Source organism: Trichechus manatus, unplaced genomic scaffold, assembly GCF_000243295.1.
Source record: "Trichechus manatus latirostris isolate Lorelei unplaced genomic scaffold, TriManLat1.0 scaffold00025, whole genome shotgun sequence".
Classification (NCBI taxonomy): domain Eukaryota; kingdom Metazoa; phylum Chordata; class Mammalia; order Sirenia; family Trichechidae; genus Trichechus; species Trichechus manatus.
In genome coordinates, this window is record NW_004443961.1 from 10,003 (window position 1) to 31,152 (window position 21,150).

The 21,150-nt window shown below is 45.7% G+C and overlaps 1 protein-coding gene across 2 annotated transcripts in view; it reads left to right on the forward strand.

Annotated features, from left to right (window-relative positions):
• Positions 1–4,894: 4,894 nt before the first annotated feature.
• DOCK8 (dedicator of cytokinesis 8) overlaps positions 4,895–21,150 on the forward strand; it is a 227,026-nt gene continuing 210,770 nt past the window's right edge. The window contains exon 1 of one of the 2 annotated variants that reach the window (XM_004373530.2): positions 4,895–4,995. In XM_004373530.2, the coding sequence (XP_004373587.2) occupies positions 4,943–4,995 (53 nt within the window). In that variant the 5' untranslated portion in view covers positions 4,895–4,942. The remainder of the gene's footprint in view (positions 4,996–21,150) is intronic. The other variant, XM_023728576.1, reaches the window with a different exon arrangement.

Consider the following 21,150-nt stretch of genomic DNA (forward strand, 5'->3'; position numbering starts at 1 on the left):
TGGTCTGTACGTGTGTGTGTGCGCATATATATATATACATATATATACACACATACATACATATATATAAAAGTAAAACCAAACCCATTGCTGTCAAGTTGATTCTGACTCATAGCGACCCTATAGGACAGAGTAGAACTGCCCCATAGTGTTTCCAAGAAGTGGCTGGTGGATTCAAACCACTGAACTTTTGCAGCCATAGCTCTTAACCACTGTGCCACCAGGGCTCGATGTGTGTATATATATGTATATGACATCATGATAACTTTTTAAAGGAAAATTTCTTAATCTTTATTCTTTCTGTGTTTACAGATTTCTTGTGACAAAACAAGGAAAGAAGCAGAAAAAATTAGGAGCGCCAAATTCTAAAGTCTGAGCTCTGACTGGCTTTAAAAACCAGCAGACAAATGTCTCTGCATCTGTCCTTAGTTATAAGACAAGGATAAATATATCTACTGCCTAGTAATAATCTATGTGCTGTTCTGATTTCTTAACCTAGGAAATAAATACAAAACAGAGGTAGAAGTTCTCCACAGCAATTTACAACTAAAATACCCAAGAGCATAAAAAACTGAAGACTCTTACTTCTGAAAAACACATGAAATCTGTCCATTCCCATTCAAGTCCACTTTAACGCGCCTGCTCTGTGTTCAGTGCTGGATTGGTTATGCATTCATTTATTCAAGAAATATTTATTAAGTACTTACTATGTGCCAGGCATTGTTCTAGGCGCTAGAGATAGAGCAGGGAACCAAACAGAAATCCCTGCACTCATGAAATTTGCATTCTAGAACCACAACAAATGAATCAATATGCAGTATGTTACATAGTACTGAGTGCTCTGGAGATAAAACAGTTGGAAAAGAAGTGAGGAAGTCTTAGGACAAGAGAAGGGCTCATTGCAACATTAAATAGAAAGTCGAGGAAGGCGACATTTGGGCCAATCTGATGGAGGTCTGGACTGGTTTAGGGACGGAGGGTAGATGTGCCAACGATCTCACTTTGCCCTAGTCCTCAGAGACGTTGCATCCCCCTAGGCTATTTCTTGATGACGTCTACACTTTTTAACCCATTAAAGAGTATTGTCAGGGAGAAACAGGTATTTGTAAGTTAACATTGTTTAGGTGGAGGTGGAACTTGACAATTAAACCCAAACTTTGAAAGATGAGGAGGGGCTGATGTAGAGTGCGGGCAGCAGGAAAAATAACATAAGCAGAGGTTGATGTTCCTTGACTGATTTTTCAGAAGTAGATTGCCAGACCTTTCTTCCTAGCCCATCTTGGTCTGGAAGCTCCACTGAAACTTGTTCAGCACCATAGCAACACACAAGCCTCCCCGGACAGACAGGTGGTGGCTGCACATGAGGTGTATTGGCCGGGAGACGAACCCAGGTCTCCGACATGGTAGACAAGAATTCTACTATTGAACCACGACTGCCTCATTTTCCCCAGTTAGGTGACTGCAAAGTTTTAAACCTGGAAACCAGAAATAGTGCCACTGACAAGAACGGGTGATTGCGGAGGGCTAGCTAGCTTCCAGCTGGCTAGCAAAGATGGAGTTTTAGTTCCATATCTGTGGAACTTTAAGATGTTCAAGTGGAAATGTCTGGGAGATAGGCAAAGCTTTAGGGTTGGAGACGACTCTGCCCCTTATTTGTTTGCAATTCTGGACAAGTCACTAAACCTTTTTGTGCCTCAGTTTCCCCAATAGTCAAGTGGGGATAATGTTGTTATGAGGGTGGAAATAATTCATACTTGTACAGGGTTTGGAACAGTGACTGGTACAAGATAAGTTATTTAATTGTTTGTTGGTTAAAATAGGTAAGTTGCAACATAAAGAGAGAGATTGGCTTTTGGGGGAGGTAAGAAGATGACAAGGAGCCCTGGTGGCTCAGTGATTAAGCACTCAGCTGCAAACCAAAAGGTTGGCAGCTTGAACCCACCAGTGTTTCAAAGGAGAAAAATGTGGCAGTCTGCTTCCGTAAAGATTACAGCCTTGGAAACCCTATGGGGAAGTTCTACTCTGTCCCATGTGGTCGTTATGAATCAGAATTGACTCGACAGCAATGTGTTTGGCCTTTGGGTTTAAGAAGAAGATGTGGGGAAAACCAGGAGGAGAATTTAGGATAACTGATGTAATGTAGGTCATGGAAGCCAAGAGAGGCATTTTATGAACGTGAAAAGCAAAATCGAGTGATGCAGAGGTACAGGGAAAAAGGAAGGCTGAGAAAGGGCAAGAGGCGTGGAGAGAAGGAGGCCTTCCAGAGGGCTCTTTGGGCAGAGGGGTGATGAGGGGACACCCAACTTCAGCGAGTTAAGGAGGCAGTGAGAAGGCAGAGGCAAGACGCTGAGATGGCTTTTTTTTAAAATTGTGCTTTAGGTGAAAATTTACAGCTCAAGTTAATTTCTCATACAAAAATTTATACACATATTGTTATGTGACACTGGTTGCAATCCCTACGATGTTACAGTACACCCCCTCTTTACACCCCAGTTTTCTCGGGTCCACACAACCAGCTCCTGTCTCTTTCTGCCTTAAGATGGCTGTTTTTCGAAGTTTGCCTGTGATCTGGGAGTGCATCCAAAACCAGATAATGCTTGGACATAGGCATTTGACTAAATTAATGATCACACATTCATGGTGGGTCATTGACAGACTGATAAGGAAATTTCGGGTTAACTCTAACATGTAGGATAATAATACCAGCCTCACCACCACAGTTAAGAACCAAATACTCGTTTGAGTGTACCACAGTCTGACATAAAGTGGAAGATTTTATGATCCTCTGCACCCTGAAAAGGTTTCCGTAGCTCAAAATTTGAGGTGCTGTTCTCGTTATATTCTATATGCGTTTGTGTGGAAACAAGGGTAATATCTTTGCTCTTCCTAAAAGGGTATGTCACAGACATTCTCAGAAACTCACAGAAGCCCATTCGTCGGGTTGACTTAGGATACAGTGGACCGAAGACTCTGGTGTAAAAAGTTTTCTATGAATCTTTCATTTCTTTCCAGTTTGAAGTAGTGCTCACAGAATTGTTCTCTTACTATTTTCCTATCTAAACATTTGCTCATAAATTCCAGGGCAGTAAGTACATTCTGGAAAATTTTGTAAGTCAGAAACCCCAAATTCTTAAAACTTTCCTTTCTGTGGAACTATTTTCACAGCCCACATAATGTTACAAAGTCGCTGGGTGATGCAAATGGTTAAGGCACTTGGCTGCTAACTGAAAGGTTCGAGGTTGGAGTCCATCCAAAGAGAGGTGCCTCGGAAGAAAGGCCAGGTGATCTACTTCCAGAAAAAAGTCAGCCATCAGAACCCCCATTGAACACATTTCTACTCTGACATGCACAGGATCGCCATGAGTTGGAGATAACTTGAAGGCAACTGGTTTTGTTTTTTTTTAATGTAATGGTATTCTTGGAAAGTTTGCCTTATATGCTAAAAGGCATTGCTATTGGGGGCGGGGTGGGTGGGGGTGGGTGGGTAATGTTAACTACTGGGAGGGAGCAGCTGAAAGCAGAGAAGGGAAGACCTTGATGAAGAGCAAGAACCCAACCTTAGATATTTTAGCATTAGGCAGCTGTGGATGAAATACTTTAGACCAGCACTGCCCAAGAGAAATACAATGTGGCCCACAAATGCGAGACACAGATGTAATTGTGAATTTTCTTTCATGAGAGTCACACTTTCCAAAAAGGAAAAAGCAAACAGGTGAAATAATTTTAAAAATATATTTTTAAACCTACTATATTCAAAATAGGAGTCCATGGGTGGCACAAACGGTTAAGCACTTACTGCTGGCTGAAAGGTTGGCTGTTCGAACCCACCGACAGGTGCCTCAGAAGTAAAGCCTGGCAATCTGCTTCCAAAAGGTCACAGTTTTGAAAACACTATGGAGTTTTCTGCATACACGGGGTCACTGGCAACTAACAACAACATATTCTAAATATCATTTTAACGTGCAATCAATATAAAAACTGTAAGATATGTAGCTGCATTATTATTATTATTATTTTGTACATGTCTTCAAAGCCTCAGTGTGTTTTTCACTTCCAGCACATCTCAGTTTGGGCTAGCCACAATTTCAAGCGTTCAACCACAGGTGGTTAGTGACTACCATATTGAACAATAAAGTTTGGAACCCCAAATAACTTGCTCTAGTATTTTTTTAAGGACGATCTGACCAACAGAGGCAAGATACAGAGAGCACTTCAGTATAGCACAGCTCGCTTATGGCAAACCAGCAACTTGAAATAAAAAACCCGGGCTTTTCCAGTCCGGCGATTCCTCTGAGCTTGGGCCTGGGCTTCTCACTAAGAAGCCAAAAACTGAAAATGGAACCCGGGTGCAGCTTTTTCTTGAAATAGAGGGACGCTCTGTGTAGCGTTTTCCCCAAGAACAGCATTTATCCCCAGGTTGGTAAAAATGTTTTTTGCTAACTCATAAATTGGATGGAGTAATGATATTTATTTAAGGCCATCCAGGAAGGACGGCTGGCACAGCTCTTGCCAAAGTCGCCTTGTCTCGTGACAGAGTGCACCGACTCCTTTGTAAAAACCTGCCTTTCCCACGGAATGGTGTTAACCCTTAATGTGATCAAGCACTCGGAGATCTGAGCTGGGCTCCCGGCAGCGCAAGCACGGTGGGACATGCAGAAGGCGCGGGCTCCGCGCGCCCACATTCCCTGGGGGAACTCGGGCGCAGCGAATTTCCGGGCTGTGCCCCGTGGTCGCTGGGTCACCGCCCGTGCTCCCCCTGCCCGGGCTCAGGGCGCCTGGGCCCGGCTCGCGGCGGGCCCTCCCCCGGGGAATGCGGCGCGAAGGTGAAAAGGCGGAAGTTTCCAGCCGGGCGGACAGATGAGGCCGGCGCCCGGCTCGGAGTGCGCTGCAGCGGCCCTGCGGCCCCGCTCCCCGCGCCCCACGCCCCTCAAGCCCAGACGCCATGGCCACGCTGCCGAGCTCCGAGCGCCGAGCGTTCGCGCTCAAAATCAACAGGTAAGGGCGCCCCGACGCCGGGGCGGCAGCGCGAGGCAGCCCCGCGGAGGCCCCGGGACGCGCCTGAGACCCGAGCGCACGGTCTCTGCACGCACGACCCTCCCTGAGGGCCCGCACGCCTGGCTCAACCAGGTCCTCCCCGAGCCCAGCCCTCCGGCTGCACTCCGCTACCACTGACCCTTTCCCGAGCACCCTCCCGGCCACCTCCCCTCTACTGCACTCCACCACCGGTGTCCCTTTCCGGAGCACCCTCCCGGCCACTTCCCGGCCACCTCTCCCTGGCTGCACTCCGCCACCAGTGTCCCTTTCCCAAGCACCCTCCCGGCCACCTCCCCACGGCTGCACTCTGCCACCGGTGTCCCTTCCCCGAGCCCCCTCCCAGCCACTTCCTGGCCACCTCCCCAGGGCTGCACTCCACCACCGGTGTCACTTCCCCTAGCACCCTCCGGCCACCTCCCCACCGTAGTCCGCCTGGCGTCGCCCAGGCCGCCTGCAGGTTCTGACAGGTGGCCGGCCTGGGGAGCTGATGGGCGCGCCCACGAGTTGCTTATAAACTGCGCCTTCCATTGAAGTTGTTCTGAGCAAGGGTTAGAAACGAGGTAGCTGAAGTGACAGGTTTGCTTTGAGGAGCTGCGTCAAAACGTCTGTGGTCCTGAGTAGGGAGGGCTCTGTTTTATTATTCCAGAAAAAGTTTGGTTCCTGCTGCCATCGCTATTTTTATGCCTGGGTCCAGAGGAGCTATGAAGTGGAAAAAGTGATTTTTAAAGTCCTCCGTTTAAATAAACACAAAGGAATGGCCTGGAGCTGACATTATTTTTACATTTGTAGCGCACCAGCAAGGAACTCAGACACAGATCCCAGCTTCAGCTCGCTGGGCCATTTGTAATGGAAATTGGACAGACTCAAGAGAGGCAGGTGGAATGCTCAAAGTTCTCAGCAGAGGTGCTTTCGTGGCAGTTTTTCCTCCGTTGAGAACTGCTGACAAGGATTTGGGAGCATTTGTGTCTTGCCCTGAGACTGTCTGGTTAAAGGATAATATGAAGCTAGCCTTGAAGGGTGGAGGGACCACCATAGTCCCGCCCCACACTTAAGAGTAGGTAAAGTCACCTTTTAGCTGAGCCCAGGAAAGCCTGGCTCCAGAGTAATTTCATCTCTGTGCTGCCACTTCGTGAAGAGTTTTGAGCCACAAGAAATTATAAGCCCAGAAAAATAAGACGGTAAGGACTTCCAGCGCCCTGGGTCTTGCAATTAATAAGCTTGGCTGGTAACTGAAAGGTGGACAGTTCCAGTCCACCCAGAGATGACTTGGAAGAAAGGCCTGGCAATCTACTTCTGAAAAATCAGCAATTGAAAACCCTATGGCACACAGTTCTACTCTGACACGCATGGGGTCGCCATGAGTCAGGGTCAGCTCCACGGTAACTGGTGGGTTGGTTGAAGGACTTCTAGAGGGCATGCTGAGCTTTAGTGGCAATTTGCATTCCACTTGCTATGTAGCTGGGAGCACACAATTTCCTTTACCTTACTATTTCTTCATCTGTAAAATAAGCTTAATTATTAATGTGTCCTGGATATTAATTTAGAGGTCAGAAGGCATAAAGCATATTAGCAGTCTCCCTGTGGGGATCTTTTTCTGCCCTGGGTTTCATGGCTATGGCATGCCATGAGGGACAGTTCATTTGGGGGTTATGGGGGGGTGGTCAACTGAAGTTATTAGGGATGCACCACTTGCCAGAGGGACTACTTGTCCATCCCTGTGATGTTTAGGACAGGAAGTGTGACTCTGAGGTTGAGTGGAGTTGGTTTGGAGAGAGTAGCCAGGGCCTGAACTGGTCCTATAAACCAAACCCATTGCCAACTCATGGCGACCCCATGTGTTATAGAGTAGAATTGCTCCGTAGGGTTTTCTAGGCTGTAATCTTTATGGAAGCAGATCACTAGGCCTTTCTTCTACAGCACTGCTAGGTGGGTTTGAACCACCAACATTTACGCTAGTAGTCTGGCGCAAGCTGTTTGCTCCACCCAGGGACTGGAAAGCGAGCGTGGGGTTGGTGTAGCCCTAGAGGCTAAAGATAATGGTTAAACGCTGAGCTACTGGCCTAAAGGTTGGTGATTTGAACCCACATAGAGGCGACTCAGAAGATAAGTCTGCAGTCTGCTTCCAAAAGGTCACAGCTTTTGAAAACCCTGTGGAGCACAATTCTACTCTGCACACACGGGGTCGCCATGAATCGGAATCGACTTGATGGCAACGAACAGCAACCCAGCCGGAATCAGATCTACTTGCAAATCTGTAGTGCTGCCAGATAACTGTGTGACACTGGGCATGTTACCTAACCTTCCTCAACTCTGGTTTCTTTATATGTCAAGTGGAGAGGATCATAGCACCTCTCTTTTGTGTGACTGTTGTGAGATTGAGTGAGATAATATGTATAAAGTGCTTGCAGTGCCTGGCTCTGAATCAATGCTAGATAAATGTTAGCTGTCATCATCAGCACTGCCATCAACTTCATTGTCACTTCATCATCTTCATCATCACCATCTTTGAGATCCCGAGAAAGAAAGGTTTGGAGAAGTTTCCAGGCAGACACCCGTTTGGGGTTGAGTAAGGAGGTGCCAGTGGTTGACGAGAACTGTCTTGGGGCCAGTGTTCTTCCAATATGCCTTTCATTCCTGTGCTGAGAGCACGAAACACACTCAGTGGAACAGAATGTGTAATGGAATCTGACCAAGAGGAGCCCCACTCAAGTTAAATAAAATATAAAATGTTCTGTAATCTTCAGGCAAGAATATGCAGTGAAGATTCCTATTCACGGAGTTCAGTTTTCCCCTTTGAAGCATTTTGGAAGAGTTATGGTAAGGAGCTTGGCAGAAATTATTATTCAAAGCAATGGATTAACCCTTTCATGGATGAATTTTTTTGGGGGAGGGATTTTTTGGTGATGCCATGTTTTTTTCATGAATGGAATGGATGCTGAATCATTGTTGGTAGACTTTTATTATTTGAAAAATGGGGTGCCAATAGCAAGTGGGACATATCAGTCTCATCTTCCATGAAGCACATCACACATGGGGGACAAATAGGTCCCACAGTGCATCACACTTCCTGGTTACACTTGAGCCGTAAAATATCTTATTCAACTTGCCAAAAATACGCATGAAATACTAAGTAAACATTGCGCTTCCTGCACGTAATTGTTACCAGTTTGATGCAGAGTGGGCCAGAGCGGTGCCATTCCGTGAAGCACACCACCATGTGGGACATATTGGTCCCATGGCCCAGGATGCGCATCACAAACTGTTTTCACCCCAAAGTAACTCATTTACTTGAATATTTCTGAATGCCAATAACCATGCCTTCCCGATAACACAAAGGAAATAGTAAACATACTGGCAAGCCTTATCTCGCTGTCCAGAAGCCAAAAGACACAGAAGTTTCACACAGTCACTCCTCCGGGAAGCATCTCCTCATGTGAATGGCTCTCAACACTCAAATGCGGCACAGACCAAGTTCCTGTTTTTTAGGCAGTTGCACCAGTATCTGCCACGATGCCAGAATGTACTAAAGTGGTTCACATGCCCACCAATACACCTCCATGGGCAGAAAATATAACACACGCATACACATCCCATGGGCCGTGAAAGAGTTAATAAAGACATAACTAGTATTGATACAGGAGTCCCTGGCCAGTGCAAATGGTTAATACTCTTGGATGCTAACCGAGAGGTTGGAGGTTTGAGTCCACCCAGAGACACCTTGGAAGAAAAGCCTGGTGATCAGCTTCCAAAAAACCAGCCATTGGAAAGCCTATAGAGCACAGTTCTGCTCGGACACCTGTAGGGTTGCCATGAGTCAGAGCAGACTCGACAGCAACTACTTTTTTTTTTTTTTTTTTCTTTTAGTGTTGATATAATACTGAGTTGACACAGAGGCTGCAGCAGTGGGTTCAGACAGCAAAGATTGTGAGCATGGCCAGGACCGGGCAATGTTTTGTTCTGTTGTGTGTAAACTTGCTGTGAGTAGGAGCTGTCTTGGCAACTAACAACAACGTCACAACAATATGATATTGACGTTGACCATCTATCGATTATTTAATATGTCCCAGACGCTGTGATACATCTAATGGGTCCTATCATTAGATCCTCACAAAAACCCGATGAGACTCGCACGATGATGCCCATTTTACAGAGGAGGAAAACCGAGCTTGGAGACGTACCTGCACAGGCCATGGAATGTGTCCAGGGCCACCCAACCAGCAGCAGCAGAGCTGATATTCCAAACGGCCTCAAAGCCGGTGCTCTTAATTGGGCCCATGCTATTTTATCCTTGTAGTTGAAGACTTTCCTTAAAAGCAAGCAAAGGAACTAATTTTTTTTTTTTTAATTTCGGTAGCAGCAGGGGCAAATTGTTCTGTGTTTTGATCAGCATGTAATATGTAAACGGACTAACAACGTGATGTTTCGCAGTTTTGAAGCTGGAAGAGAAGGTGTTTTCCCTCACAGGCCTGTTATTTTTTACGGTGCATCGAGTGACGCTCAACGTGAGAGGGTGTCGCGATAGGGCCGTCAGTCACTTTCAGCAGGTGTTCACATTTTTTTCACCTTTCTGTGCAGGATGATACAGACTATCCCTTAAAAATATTTGTGGGGTGAAACCAGTGTGCTCCCTAGTCGATCCGATAGAGAAAACATTTTATTTTATTTAAGAGCTCAGTTCTGCCCACTCCAACCTCAGGAGGAAACACACCATCTCCCGGAAGATAGGCATGATCCCCACGGTTCTGAAAATTCTGTGGCTTCCTGCAAGCGTCATTGCCCAGTTCAGGGACAAGGCCAAAGCCAGGGCGGAACCTGGGAGTACCCCCCCGGGCTCTTCCCCACGGCTGCCCTGACTCTCCCATGCTTTTAAAAAACCAAAAACACCAAACCCGTTGCTGTCGAGTGGATTCCGACTCATAGCGACCCTACAGGACAGAGTAGAACTGCCACATAGGGTTTCCGAGGAGCGGCTGGTGGATTCAAACTGCCGACCTTTTGGTGAGCAGACAAGCTCTTAACCACTGTGCCACCCCAGGAAGGGCTCCAAATGAAGCCTAAATTTTCCGTATGTTGAAAATCATCATAGAAGACTTTTTTGCTTTGCTTAGTTTTGTCTTGTTGTGGCTGAGCATTTCCCTAGAGCCCACGGCCCAGAGACATAGGAGAGAAAAGATTCAGCATGGGGTTTTTTCTGAGCTGGAAAAGTAAAAAAAAAATTTTATTTTTTTCTGGTTAATATTCTCTCTCTGTCTCTCTTTTTTATTGTGCATTAGGTGAAAGTTTACAGCTCAAGTTAATTTCTTATTCAAAAATTATACACGTATTGTTTTGTGACATTGGTTACAATACCTACAATGTGACAACACGCTCCTCCTTTCCACCCCGGGTTCCCTGTTTCCACTCGACCAGTTCCCGTCCCTTCCTGCCTTCTCATCCTGCTTTGGGACAGGAGCTGCCCATTTGGTCTCGTGTATCTGCTTGAGCTAAGAAGCACGTTCGTCACGTCTATTATTTTTTGTTTTATAGTCCTGTTTAATAGTTGTCTGAAGAGTGGGCTTCAGGAATGTTTTCAGTTCTGAGTTAACAGAGCATCCAAGGGCCACAGTTTTGGAGGTTCCTGCAGTCTCTGTCAGACCATTAAGCCTGGTCTTTTTACGTGAATTTGAATTCTGTTCTACATTTTTCTCCTGCTCTGTCCGGAACTCTGTTGTGTTCCCTGTCAGGGCGGTCACTGGTGGTAGCCGGGCACCATCTAGTTCTTCTGGTCTCAGGCTGGTGGAGTCTCTGGTTCACGTGGCCCTTTAGCCCTCTGGGCTAGTATTTGCCTTGTGTTTTTGGTTTTCTTCATTCTCTTTTGCTCCAAGTGGGATGGGACCAACAGATGTATCTTAGATGGTGGCTTGCAAGCTTTTAAGACCCCAGACGCTACTCACCAAAGTGGGATGTAAAACATTTTCTTTGTAACTATGTTATGCCAATGGATGCAGATGACCCCCAAAACTACGGTTCCCATGAAAGAGTAAAATTTAATTTCTTGTAAGTGAGATATATCAAAACCCCAGACCTGTTACTGTTGAGTCAGTTCCGACTTGTGGCAACCCCCTGTGTTACAGAGTGGAACTGCCCCATAAGGTTTTCCTGGCTGTCATCTTTACAGAAAGATGGGCTTTTCTTCCGTGGTGCCACTCTGGGTTTGAACCACCAACCTTTAGGTTAACAGTCGATCGCAAAGCATTTGGGCTACCCAGGGACCTTCAAGTGGTATATACAGTCATGCGTCAGTGTTCTGTGTGATAGAACGTTATGTGATTTGGATGTTGCGCAAACATGCCTGGATCAGGAGCAATAGCATTCACTGATTTTCCACCTTCGTGTTGTTTAATAACCTTTTGTTTCACTTCCAAATTGACACTTCTCCTTTGCCTCTTGCTGCTGCTGTCGCTAGCATTGGTTCGGCTGTGTCTGGGAGCCTTGATGCAGTTTGTGGTAATATTTTTGAAAGAAAATTAAACAGAGAGATAACACTATAACACTCAAAAGGTGCACGATACATAAGATTGGATGCTGCTGCCTATGCTCACGTTAAAACAACGATAGAAAGTATAGTACATACATAAGCGAGTAACATAGGCGTTTATTATGACTATGAGGACACATGTGTTATAGGTTATATATGTACTGTACCACTCGATGCCTGGCAGCACAATTGCTTTGTATACAGGAGACATGAGATACACGTGTTGCATGTCGGAAGCCGTTGTGTTCACTATGTCCAGTTACATAGCGATGGGGCCAATGGTGGGTAGTGCGCTTAGGAATTGCTTTGTGTTGTCTGATGTGTTCTGAACCCAAGACCAACAGAGGCCCTGGGACAAGCAAATTAAAAATCTTTGGTCTTTCATGTTTAGAATCATTTTCTTCCAGATTCTCTGGAAAGCACCACTTGAAATTCAGGCATCTGGTGCTGTTGTAAAGGTGTCTTAAACCAAACCTGTTGCCGTGGAGTCGATTCCGACCCATAGCGACCCTACAGGACAGAGTAGAACTGCCCCAGAGGCTTTCCAAGGCCATAATCTTTATGGATGTAGATCACTACCCCACGGAGTGGCTGATGGGTTCAAACTGCTGACCTTCTTGTTAGTAGCCAAGTGCCTTAACCACTGCGCCACCAGGGCTCCTGAAGTTGCCTTATGAAACACTGAGAGAACCTTCTACCAGGGTGATATTTTCTTTAATCAGGAGTTCTTTGAGCTTCTACAGTTTACACCTATATGTGAAGATGATGTTTATGGCTGCATGGACCTGTGGAAAGAAAATGTAGTGAAATCATGTGGTTCCCTAGGGAGAGAGGCAGAGCTCCGGGGACCAGGCCTCCCGTCTCAGCTCCCACACGGAGCTAGTGGTAGAGTGGATGGTGTCACACTCATCCAGACTTTCCATCCTTTGTATCAGGGACCTTGAGAAGGCAAGGTTGAGACAATAGCTTGAAGAGTCAGGGATGAGAGAAGACTAAGGAACAGCAACACTGTGGCTTCTCAATAGCTAACCACAAGTGCCTGTTGATGGTCTGGCCAGTGGTTAGGGAAAAACAATGGGACGTGCTATCCCTGTTCCTACAAGTGTCCAGTCTAACTTATTACCAGGCAGCAGCCAGAAAGACTCTCCAAGCTCTAGGTAAACACAACCAAGACTGTGTGTAGTTGTGGTTAAGTGTGGTTCCCATGCTTCTGGAGTTGGCATTAGAGTGGGACGGTTTGCCGTATTGACAACTCAGAGATGTTGTTAGGTGCCGTCGAGTCCGACTCATTGTGATCTCATGTGACAAAGTAGAACTACCCTATAGGGTTTTCTAGGCTGTAATCTTTGTGGGAACAGATCACCTGGTCTTTCTCCCGCAGAGCCGCTGGGTGGGTTCGAACTTCCAACCTTTCAGGTAGCAGCAGAGCACTTAACCATTGCGCCAGCAGGGCTCTTTACGTAGCATAGATACTACTTTAACTGCCATATTTTAAACTGTAACGTAGAGATTAATCGATGAAGTACACTCCGACAAGTTGATATCACTGAGAGTGTATATGAACCCATCTGGATGCTGCGTTCTGGTGAAATCAAATCAATTGGAAAAGTGGGCCTAGGGTGTAAGATCGTTCTATCATGTCCTGCTGCATTCAGATCAAGTGCAGAATTAGACAGGGAGACATGGTAGTGGTGGAACCACCATGTTCATCATCAAAAATAGAAAAAACAGAGTGAGAAAAAGAAAAGGGATCACTCACATTTCGCCTCATATGCACGCAAAAGCTGGACAAGGAATGAGGAAGACGGAAGACGAATTGACGCCTTTGAGTTATGGTGTTGGTGCAGAACATTGACTACACCATGGATTGCCAAGAAGACGAACAAATCTGTCCTGGAGGAAGTACAACCAGAATGCTTCTTAGAAGCAAGGATGGGGAGACTATGTCTCATATGCTTTGGACATGAAATAAGTCAGACACAACAGGATAAATATTGTATGATCCCACTTACGTGAAATATCTAGAAAAGGCAAATGCATAGAGACCACAGTTTATTAGTGGGTACCAGGGCTGGGGGAGGGAGAAACAAGGAGGTGTTACTTAAAGGGTACAAACTTTCTATTAAAAGTGATGAAAAAATTGGAAACGGATAGTGGCGATGCTTGCGCAACATGGCGAATGTAGTTATGTCGCTAAATGGTACGTGTAAAAATGGTGGAAGTGGCAAATGTTTTGTGATACATATTTCACCAAAATTAAAATTTATTAAGAAAGAATTCCTAGGAGTGGAATTGCTGGGTCAGAGAAAGGAGGCGTTTTCCCAGCTTTTGATGCACGTTGCCAAATTGTCGCGCGGGAAGCTTCCACCGGCTTCCACTCCCACCGGGGCCGGCGTTCACGCCAGCGCTGTTTTGTCGTTCTCCATCTGTATTCGCCGCTCTTGATGCCTTGTCTTTACGTCTGCTCGTTCAGTTTGTCTCCCAGGTCTCTGCACGACCTCTGAAGTCATTCTTTAGGGATTAAGATAGTCACGCATCTCTTGGTTCTCGTTTGCCTTATATGCAGTCAAAGATGGTGGTGACCTTTATCTCACTTTCTGTCTTTGTTCCTTGAATAGGTGGGTTAATGGTAAACATTGATTCTAATGACTTAGTTCTTGCTTTTTTCTTTTTTAAAGTTAGTTCTTTCTTTCTTTTTTTAAAAAATTGTACTTTAGATGAAGATTTACAGAACAAATAGCTTCTCATTAAACAGTTAGTACACATATTGTTTTATGACAATGGTTAACAACCCCACAACATGTCAACACTGTCCCTTCTCAACCATGGGTTCCCTATTACCAGCTTTCCTGTCCCCTCCTGCCTTCTAGTCCTTGTCCCTGAACTGTTGTGCCCCATTAGTTTCATTTTGTTTTATGGGGCAGTCTAATCTTTGGCTGAACGGTGAACTTCGGGAGTGACTTCATTACTGAGCTAAAAGGGTGTCCGAGGGCCGTACTCTCGGGTTTCTCCAGTCTCTGTCAGGCCAGTAAGTCTGGTCTTTTCTGTGTGTGTGAGTTAGAATTGTGTTCTACATTTTTCTCCAGCTCTGTCCGGGACCCTCTATTGTGATCCCTGTCAGAGCAGTCGGTGGTAGCCGGGCACCATCTAGCTGTACTGGACTCAGTCTGGTGGAGGCCGTGGCAACTGTGGGCCATTAGTCCTTCAGACTAATCTTTTCCTTGTATCCTGTTTTCTTCATTCTCCCCTGCTCCCAAAGGGTGAGAGCAGGGGAAGATCTTAGAAGGCCGCTCCCAGGCCTTTAAGACCCAGACACTGCTCATCATGAACTTAGTTCCTTCTTGATTTTGTTTCAGACTCTAATGGTCAGAGCTGCGCTTGTACTTTGTACTTCGCTTAATGACCTAATCCAATCTGTTTCTCTTGGGAGTGTGTAAACTCTAGCCCCTTTAAATGGAGCGGCAAATAGAAAATCAGAATCCCGTTCTATCACAAAATAAGATTCCAGATTGTATGGTTCATTGTATGTGCTTTTGCTCGGATCAGAGAGCGTCCGCTTGTTTCACACTTCTTTGTGTTCCTTTTCCTCTGGGATTAGCTTTTGGGGCCAACACAAGGTGTTAGTATCACTCTGCTCAGAAACCTCAAAAGCCTATGAGTTCCCCTATCATTCCTGTTATTCAAAGGAGAAAGTTCCTTGTTCTCCTATGCTTGTTGTTAGCTGCCGTTGAGTGGGCTCCGACTCCTGGCAATCCATGTACAACAGAGCAAAATTTTGCCCCATCCTACTCCATCTTTACCATCCTTAGCATGCCTGAGTCCAATCTTGCAGCCACTGTGTATTCTGATGCCTTCCACCCTGGGGGCCTCATCCTCCAGCGTTGTATTGGGCAATATTCTGTTGTGATCCATAGGGTTTTCACTGGCTAATTTTCGGAATTAGATCACCAGACCTTTCTTCCTAGTCTGTCTTAGTCTGGAAGCTCTGCTGAAACCTGTCCACCATGAGTGACCCTGCTGGTATTTGCTATACTGATGACATAGCTTCCAGCATCACAGCAACACGGAAACCACCACAGTGCAACAAACTGACAGATGGGTGGTGGTCTTCTATGCTAGAGGCGAGAAAAACAAAAAACAAACAAACAAGTTACTTAATGATACTTAAGCTAAACTGAACTAAATTCAGAAATGCTGAACTGTGAAGTAATCAGCCCTCTCTCTTTCTCGCATCTCTTGTTTATGGCCCGTACATAAATTAGCAGGCTCATAATCCTAGGCTGGTTAGTGTGGAAGTTTGTTCATTCATTTGTTCATTCATTCATTCACCCAGCTTTGAGGGTCACTACATTAAGTGCTGTGCTAGGCCCTGGAGGTACAAAGACAAACGAGTTATGGAACTGGTCTTCAAGGAGCAAGGAGGTCAATTTAAAATGAATTGGGAGAGAGGGGCCCCCTTCCGAGCCCTCCATACTGAGTGTTGTTGTGACTTCAAAGTGGTCATCTTTGAAGTCCTGCCACTTATTCTAGGATAACACCAGTATCCACAATGTTTTTAGAAATCCTTTTAGGATTATTCTCAGAGACTGGAGCACACTTATTTTTTAAGATAAACTCAATGGTATAAAGTCTTTTTCCTTTGAGGAAGAACGTGCTTCCTTTGTTTCTTGAAAAGTTTCAAAGATACAGAAAATAGAGATGATAATGTGCCAACTCTCTGTGGGTCCACGGGTCAGAATTAACAAATATTAACATTTTATCATTTTTGCTTTGTTGTTGTTAGTTGCCGTGGGTGGACTCCTACTCACGGACACCCCATGTGTGCAGAGTCGAACCACTCCATAGCGTTTAAATGGCTGAGAAGTAGATCACCAGGCCTATCTTCCTAGACATCTCTGAGTAGGTTCAAACCACCAACCTTTCGACTTAGTAGTTGAGCATTTAACTATGATGTGCCACCCAGGGTCTCCTAATATTCACTTTAGATATTTTTGAAATAAAAAAAGAGAACTCTACAGATATACTTGAAGTTGTCTTTGTTCTTGCTCTCCAGACCTGTTCTCCCCTCTCCTCTGATGCAAGCACTCTCATGAAGTTGGACTTTTATTGTGTGTGTGTGTGTGTGTGTGTGTGTGTGTGTACCTCCCACCCCACTGCCATCAGAGTAGAACCGCCCCATAGGATTTCCAAGACTGTCATCTTTATGGAAGCAGACTGCCACATCTTTCTCCCATGGAGTGGCTGGTGGATTTAAACTACCGACCTTTTGGTTAGTAGGTGAGCATTTAACCACTTTGCTACCAGGGCTCTGTGTGTGTACACGTGCATTCATGTACGATATATCGTACATCGTTTCTGGAAAGAGCCCACGTCACTGGTGTCCAAGCAAGCCTGTCAAATGAAGTAATACCAGTTTGGGTTAAAGATGTGACTGCAGAGTAATGGGACCCTTTTACGAGGTCCCTCATCAACAGCGCTGAGAGCAGCTGCAAAAGCAGAGTTCCAAACGTGATTTCAGGAAAGACAGCTTTGTCAGAATGAACTACGTGGGCCCTTCGCCTGTCAAATTCTGAACAACAGTTACTTGGATGTATTTATTCTGGTAAATTTTTAAATCGCTCTTTGCTTGATAGTCACATGACTTATTTCCTGGAATGGCCAGGAAATTAAAAAAAATTTTTTTCCTCCATCAGATGAATGTATCCATGATTTGCGTTTGCCCTGAGATAGGCAGTTGATCGTATGTTTATTTTTAAATATGTGGTTTTAAAAGCACAGAGGAAAGATTCTGTCTCATTGCGTAGACATTTGGTTAGGGAAAGAATGTGGATTAGCAAAAGGGGGTGTAGTGTTTGCTCAGAAGTCTTCATGCGGATCGTTTTGGCCTTAGTATGACTGAATGAAGGAACCCTGGTGGCGCCGTGGTTAAGTGCTCGGTTGCTAATGGAAGGGTCGGCAGTTCAAACCCACCAGCTGCTCAGCAAGAGAAAGATGTGGCCGTCTGCTTCTGTGAAGATTACAGCCTTGGAAACCCTATAGAGCAGTTCTACTCTGTCCGGTAGGGTCACTGCGAGTCGGAATGGACTCTAGGGCAATGGATTATGACTGAATGGGGCGGGGGCAGTGGCAGCTCAGTGCTAGAATTCTCACCTTCCGCGTGGGAGTCCTGTGTTCGATTCCCAGTCAGTGCACATCATGCGCAGCCGCCACCCATCTGTCAGTGGAGGCTTGTGTGTTGCTTTATGCTGAACAGGTTTCAGCAGAGCTTTCAGACTAAGACAAACTAGGAAGAAAGGCCTGGTGATCTACTTCCTAAGTCAAACTGGGAAGAGTGGCTGTGTACAGAACTGCTTTCTCCTAAATCTGTGTTTGCCTTGTGGCCCGCGGGGCAATACTCAGCACGCAGCAGCCACCTTCTTTGGTGGAGCGGGTTCAGTTCTTTGCCCTCAGCTCTCAGCTGTGTACTTGGAGCAGTCGAAAGAAGCTGAGCACCGTCAGGAAGTTCCACAGCGAGTTCCACAGCTGGAGTACAAGGTTCGTGAGGGAGGCAAACTGGAATTCCTCTAGGGTTCTTAGGGGTCATCACGCAGTAATTTACACGAGGCTGACACTCTGCTTTCCGTATGCAAGCAGAAAACCTCAGGTTCAAGGTCCACTGACAGTCAGTGCTCACAGGTCCGTTGTCCTGCTGTTTAAAATAAATGTTGTTTCAAGACGATAGTGAGAACCAGATGGTTGCCTCCCTGTCGTCAAAGGCAGTTCTGCTGAGGGCTCAGGAGGCAGTGAGGAAGCTATAAAGTCCTTATCATCTTAGAGAATACATATGGCGCCAGCAACAGAATGTTGCCAGAAATGTGGACATTAAACGTGCTTCTGGTGAGGCTTTAAAAGAAATTGATGAACATGTGATTGGACAATGGAGGAAGGATGATGCTTTTTATGCAGTGGCAAAGAACTTGTCTGAATTATGTTCAAATGTTTGGTGGAAGGTAGAACTTGGAAGTGACGAACTTGGATATTTGGCTGAGGAGACTTCTAAGCAAGATCTTACAGGGGCCGCATGGTTTCAGATGTGAGAGAAGAGAGATGGACTGATACTCTGGCTGGTTTGCTTTATTCGAGTATCTTCCTCATTCACTCCACATCCCTCCCCTGTTTGCACAGTCTCTGTTTAGAAAGCAAAAAAAAAACCAAACCGACTCATGACAACCCCATGTATTACAGAGTAGAGTCGCTTCATAGGGTTTTCTTGGCTGTAATCTTTATGAAAGCAGATCGCCAGGCCTTTCTTCCTTGGAGCCGCTGGGTGTGTTTGAACCGCCAAACTTTAGGTTAGTAGTTGAGTGCAAACCATCTGTGCCACTCAGGGACATCCATTTAGAAGGGATATCCAGTTTGCCTGTTATGTCTTGTTTCCTATCCAGCAATTTCATTCAACTCAACAAGAATTTTTTTGATTGCTTGTGACTTTCTCGGGGCGCTGTTACAGTTGTTGTTACGTGCCTGTCAGGTCGATTCCAACTCATGGCGACTCCATGTGTGTCAGAGTAGAACTGACCCATAGCGTTTTCAATGGCTGATTTTTTTCAGAAGCAGATTGCCAGGCCTTTCTTCCAAGGCACCTCTAGGTGAGTTTGAACCGCCAAGCTTTCGGCTCATAGTCAAGCACGTGAACTGTGTGTGCCTCCCAGGGGCTCCCCATTAGCACAGAGAGGATAGTTAATGAAGGAAAGGGAATCTTGACACTATCTTAAAGTCTTCAAAAAGCCGTGATGCTGTCATCTCCGGGGTGGGGGTGGGAGTGCAGAATGGACATATTTTCTCAGGCAGAAAGTATAGTGGGAAGAGAAGAGGAAGTAGCCTGAGGAAGAGCCCCTGCCAGTCGGGACAAGAGGGAAGATGTACAAAGAGAGACGAGGAAGAATTTGGCCAAGACAGAGCAGACTGTGTAGCATCAGAGAGGGGAGCTAATGGGGCGCTTGGAAAGGCCAGGTGCTGAGCTGTAAGGGCAAAGGAAGAGCCGTTGGCTTTGCCTTGAAGGGGGTCATTGCAAACCTCTGAGACAGCAGGTTCAGTGGGGCCGTGGGGAAGGAAGTCAGACTTCATAGGACGATGGAGGAAGTCCGTGCAAAGGAAATGGAGGAAGCCCGTGAGAACACTCCTTTAAAACGTTTGGCCGTGGCAGAAGAGAAGTGGAGCAACGGTAACCAAGGTTCTTGCAAGGCTGTGACATTTACACAGACATAGCCCGCAAATGCTGAACAAAGGATGGCTCTGGCCTCAGAGAGAAAGCATGTGTTTTACACCCATAAAATAACTCTTTCTTGTTAGTTGCCATGAAGCTGATCCTGACTCACAGTCACCCCATGTGTGTCAGAGTGGAACTGTGCTCCACAGGGTCTTCAGTGGCTGATTGTTCAGAAGTAGATTGCCAGGCCTTTCTTCCAAGGCATGTCTGGGTGGGTTTGAACCGTCGAACTTTCAGCTAGTGGTGGATCGTGTTAATTGTTTTAACCATTTACACCACCCAGGGACTCCGAAATAACTCTACATGAGGCTGAAGATATTCAGGTTATCTGATCCTGCGTAATGTATAATGAATTTTGCTTGGCACTAGCACTGACTTCTAATGATAAGTAAAATCTTCTACTTACATATTTTCTTAATAAGGGATTTTGAAATTCTCATTGGCCCTGCCTCATATTAGCTTTAATAACATGGTGATCCTTTTTATTTTATTATTTTTACATTTATCTTCATACGTTTGAAGTGCAAAAATTATAGGAAAGAGTACCTCTATTAGTTATATTTTGCTGTTTAACAAGCCATCCCAAAATTTAGTGGCTTGCAACAACAGCAGTTTATTATTTCTCACAAGTGTGTGGGTTGGCAGTTTGGGTGGGGTTCTGCTGGGCAGTTCTTCTGCTAGTCTTTCCATGGTTATTCATGTGGCTATGATTACTCGTTGACTCAGCTTAGCTGGGGGCGTCTGAGATGGCCTCACTCACAAGTCCGGGTGCTTGGTGCTGGCTGTCAGCTGGGCTTTGCCATTGCCACATGGTCTCTCTTCCTTCAGAAGTCTAGCCTGGGCTCCTGTTCATGGTGGAAGGTGCTTTCCAAGAGCGTAAAAGCAGAAGCTGCAAGGCTTCTTAAGTCTGTAACTCATGCTATCACTTCTGCCCTATTCTGTTGGTCAAGCAAGTCACAGGGCAACCTAGCTTCAAGGAATAGGGAAACAAACTCAACCTCTTGTTGGGAGGAGCTTCAAAATACACGGCTATGTTAATCCATCACCAAAACCAAAACCAAACCAGTTGCGGTCGAGTTGATTCTGACTCATGGAGACCGCATGCATTGCAGAGTGGAACTGCACTCCATAGGGTTTTTAAGGCTGTGACCTTTCGGACGTAGACTGCCACGCCTTTCTTCTGAGACGCCTCTTGGTGGGTTCGAACCACCAACCTTTGGGTTAGTAGTCGAGTGCTTAACCCATAGGTGCCACTCAAAGAAAGTGATCCTATCCCATTTCAAACTTCAGAATGTTTAAGCGGAAGGTCTTCTCATTCCCTGCTCAGATCAAAATACCCATTCTACTGGCA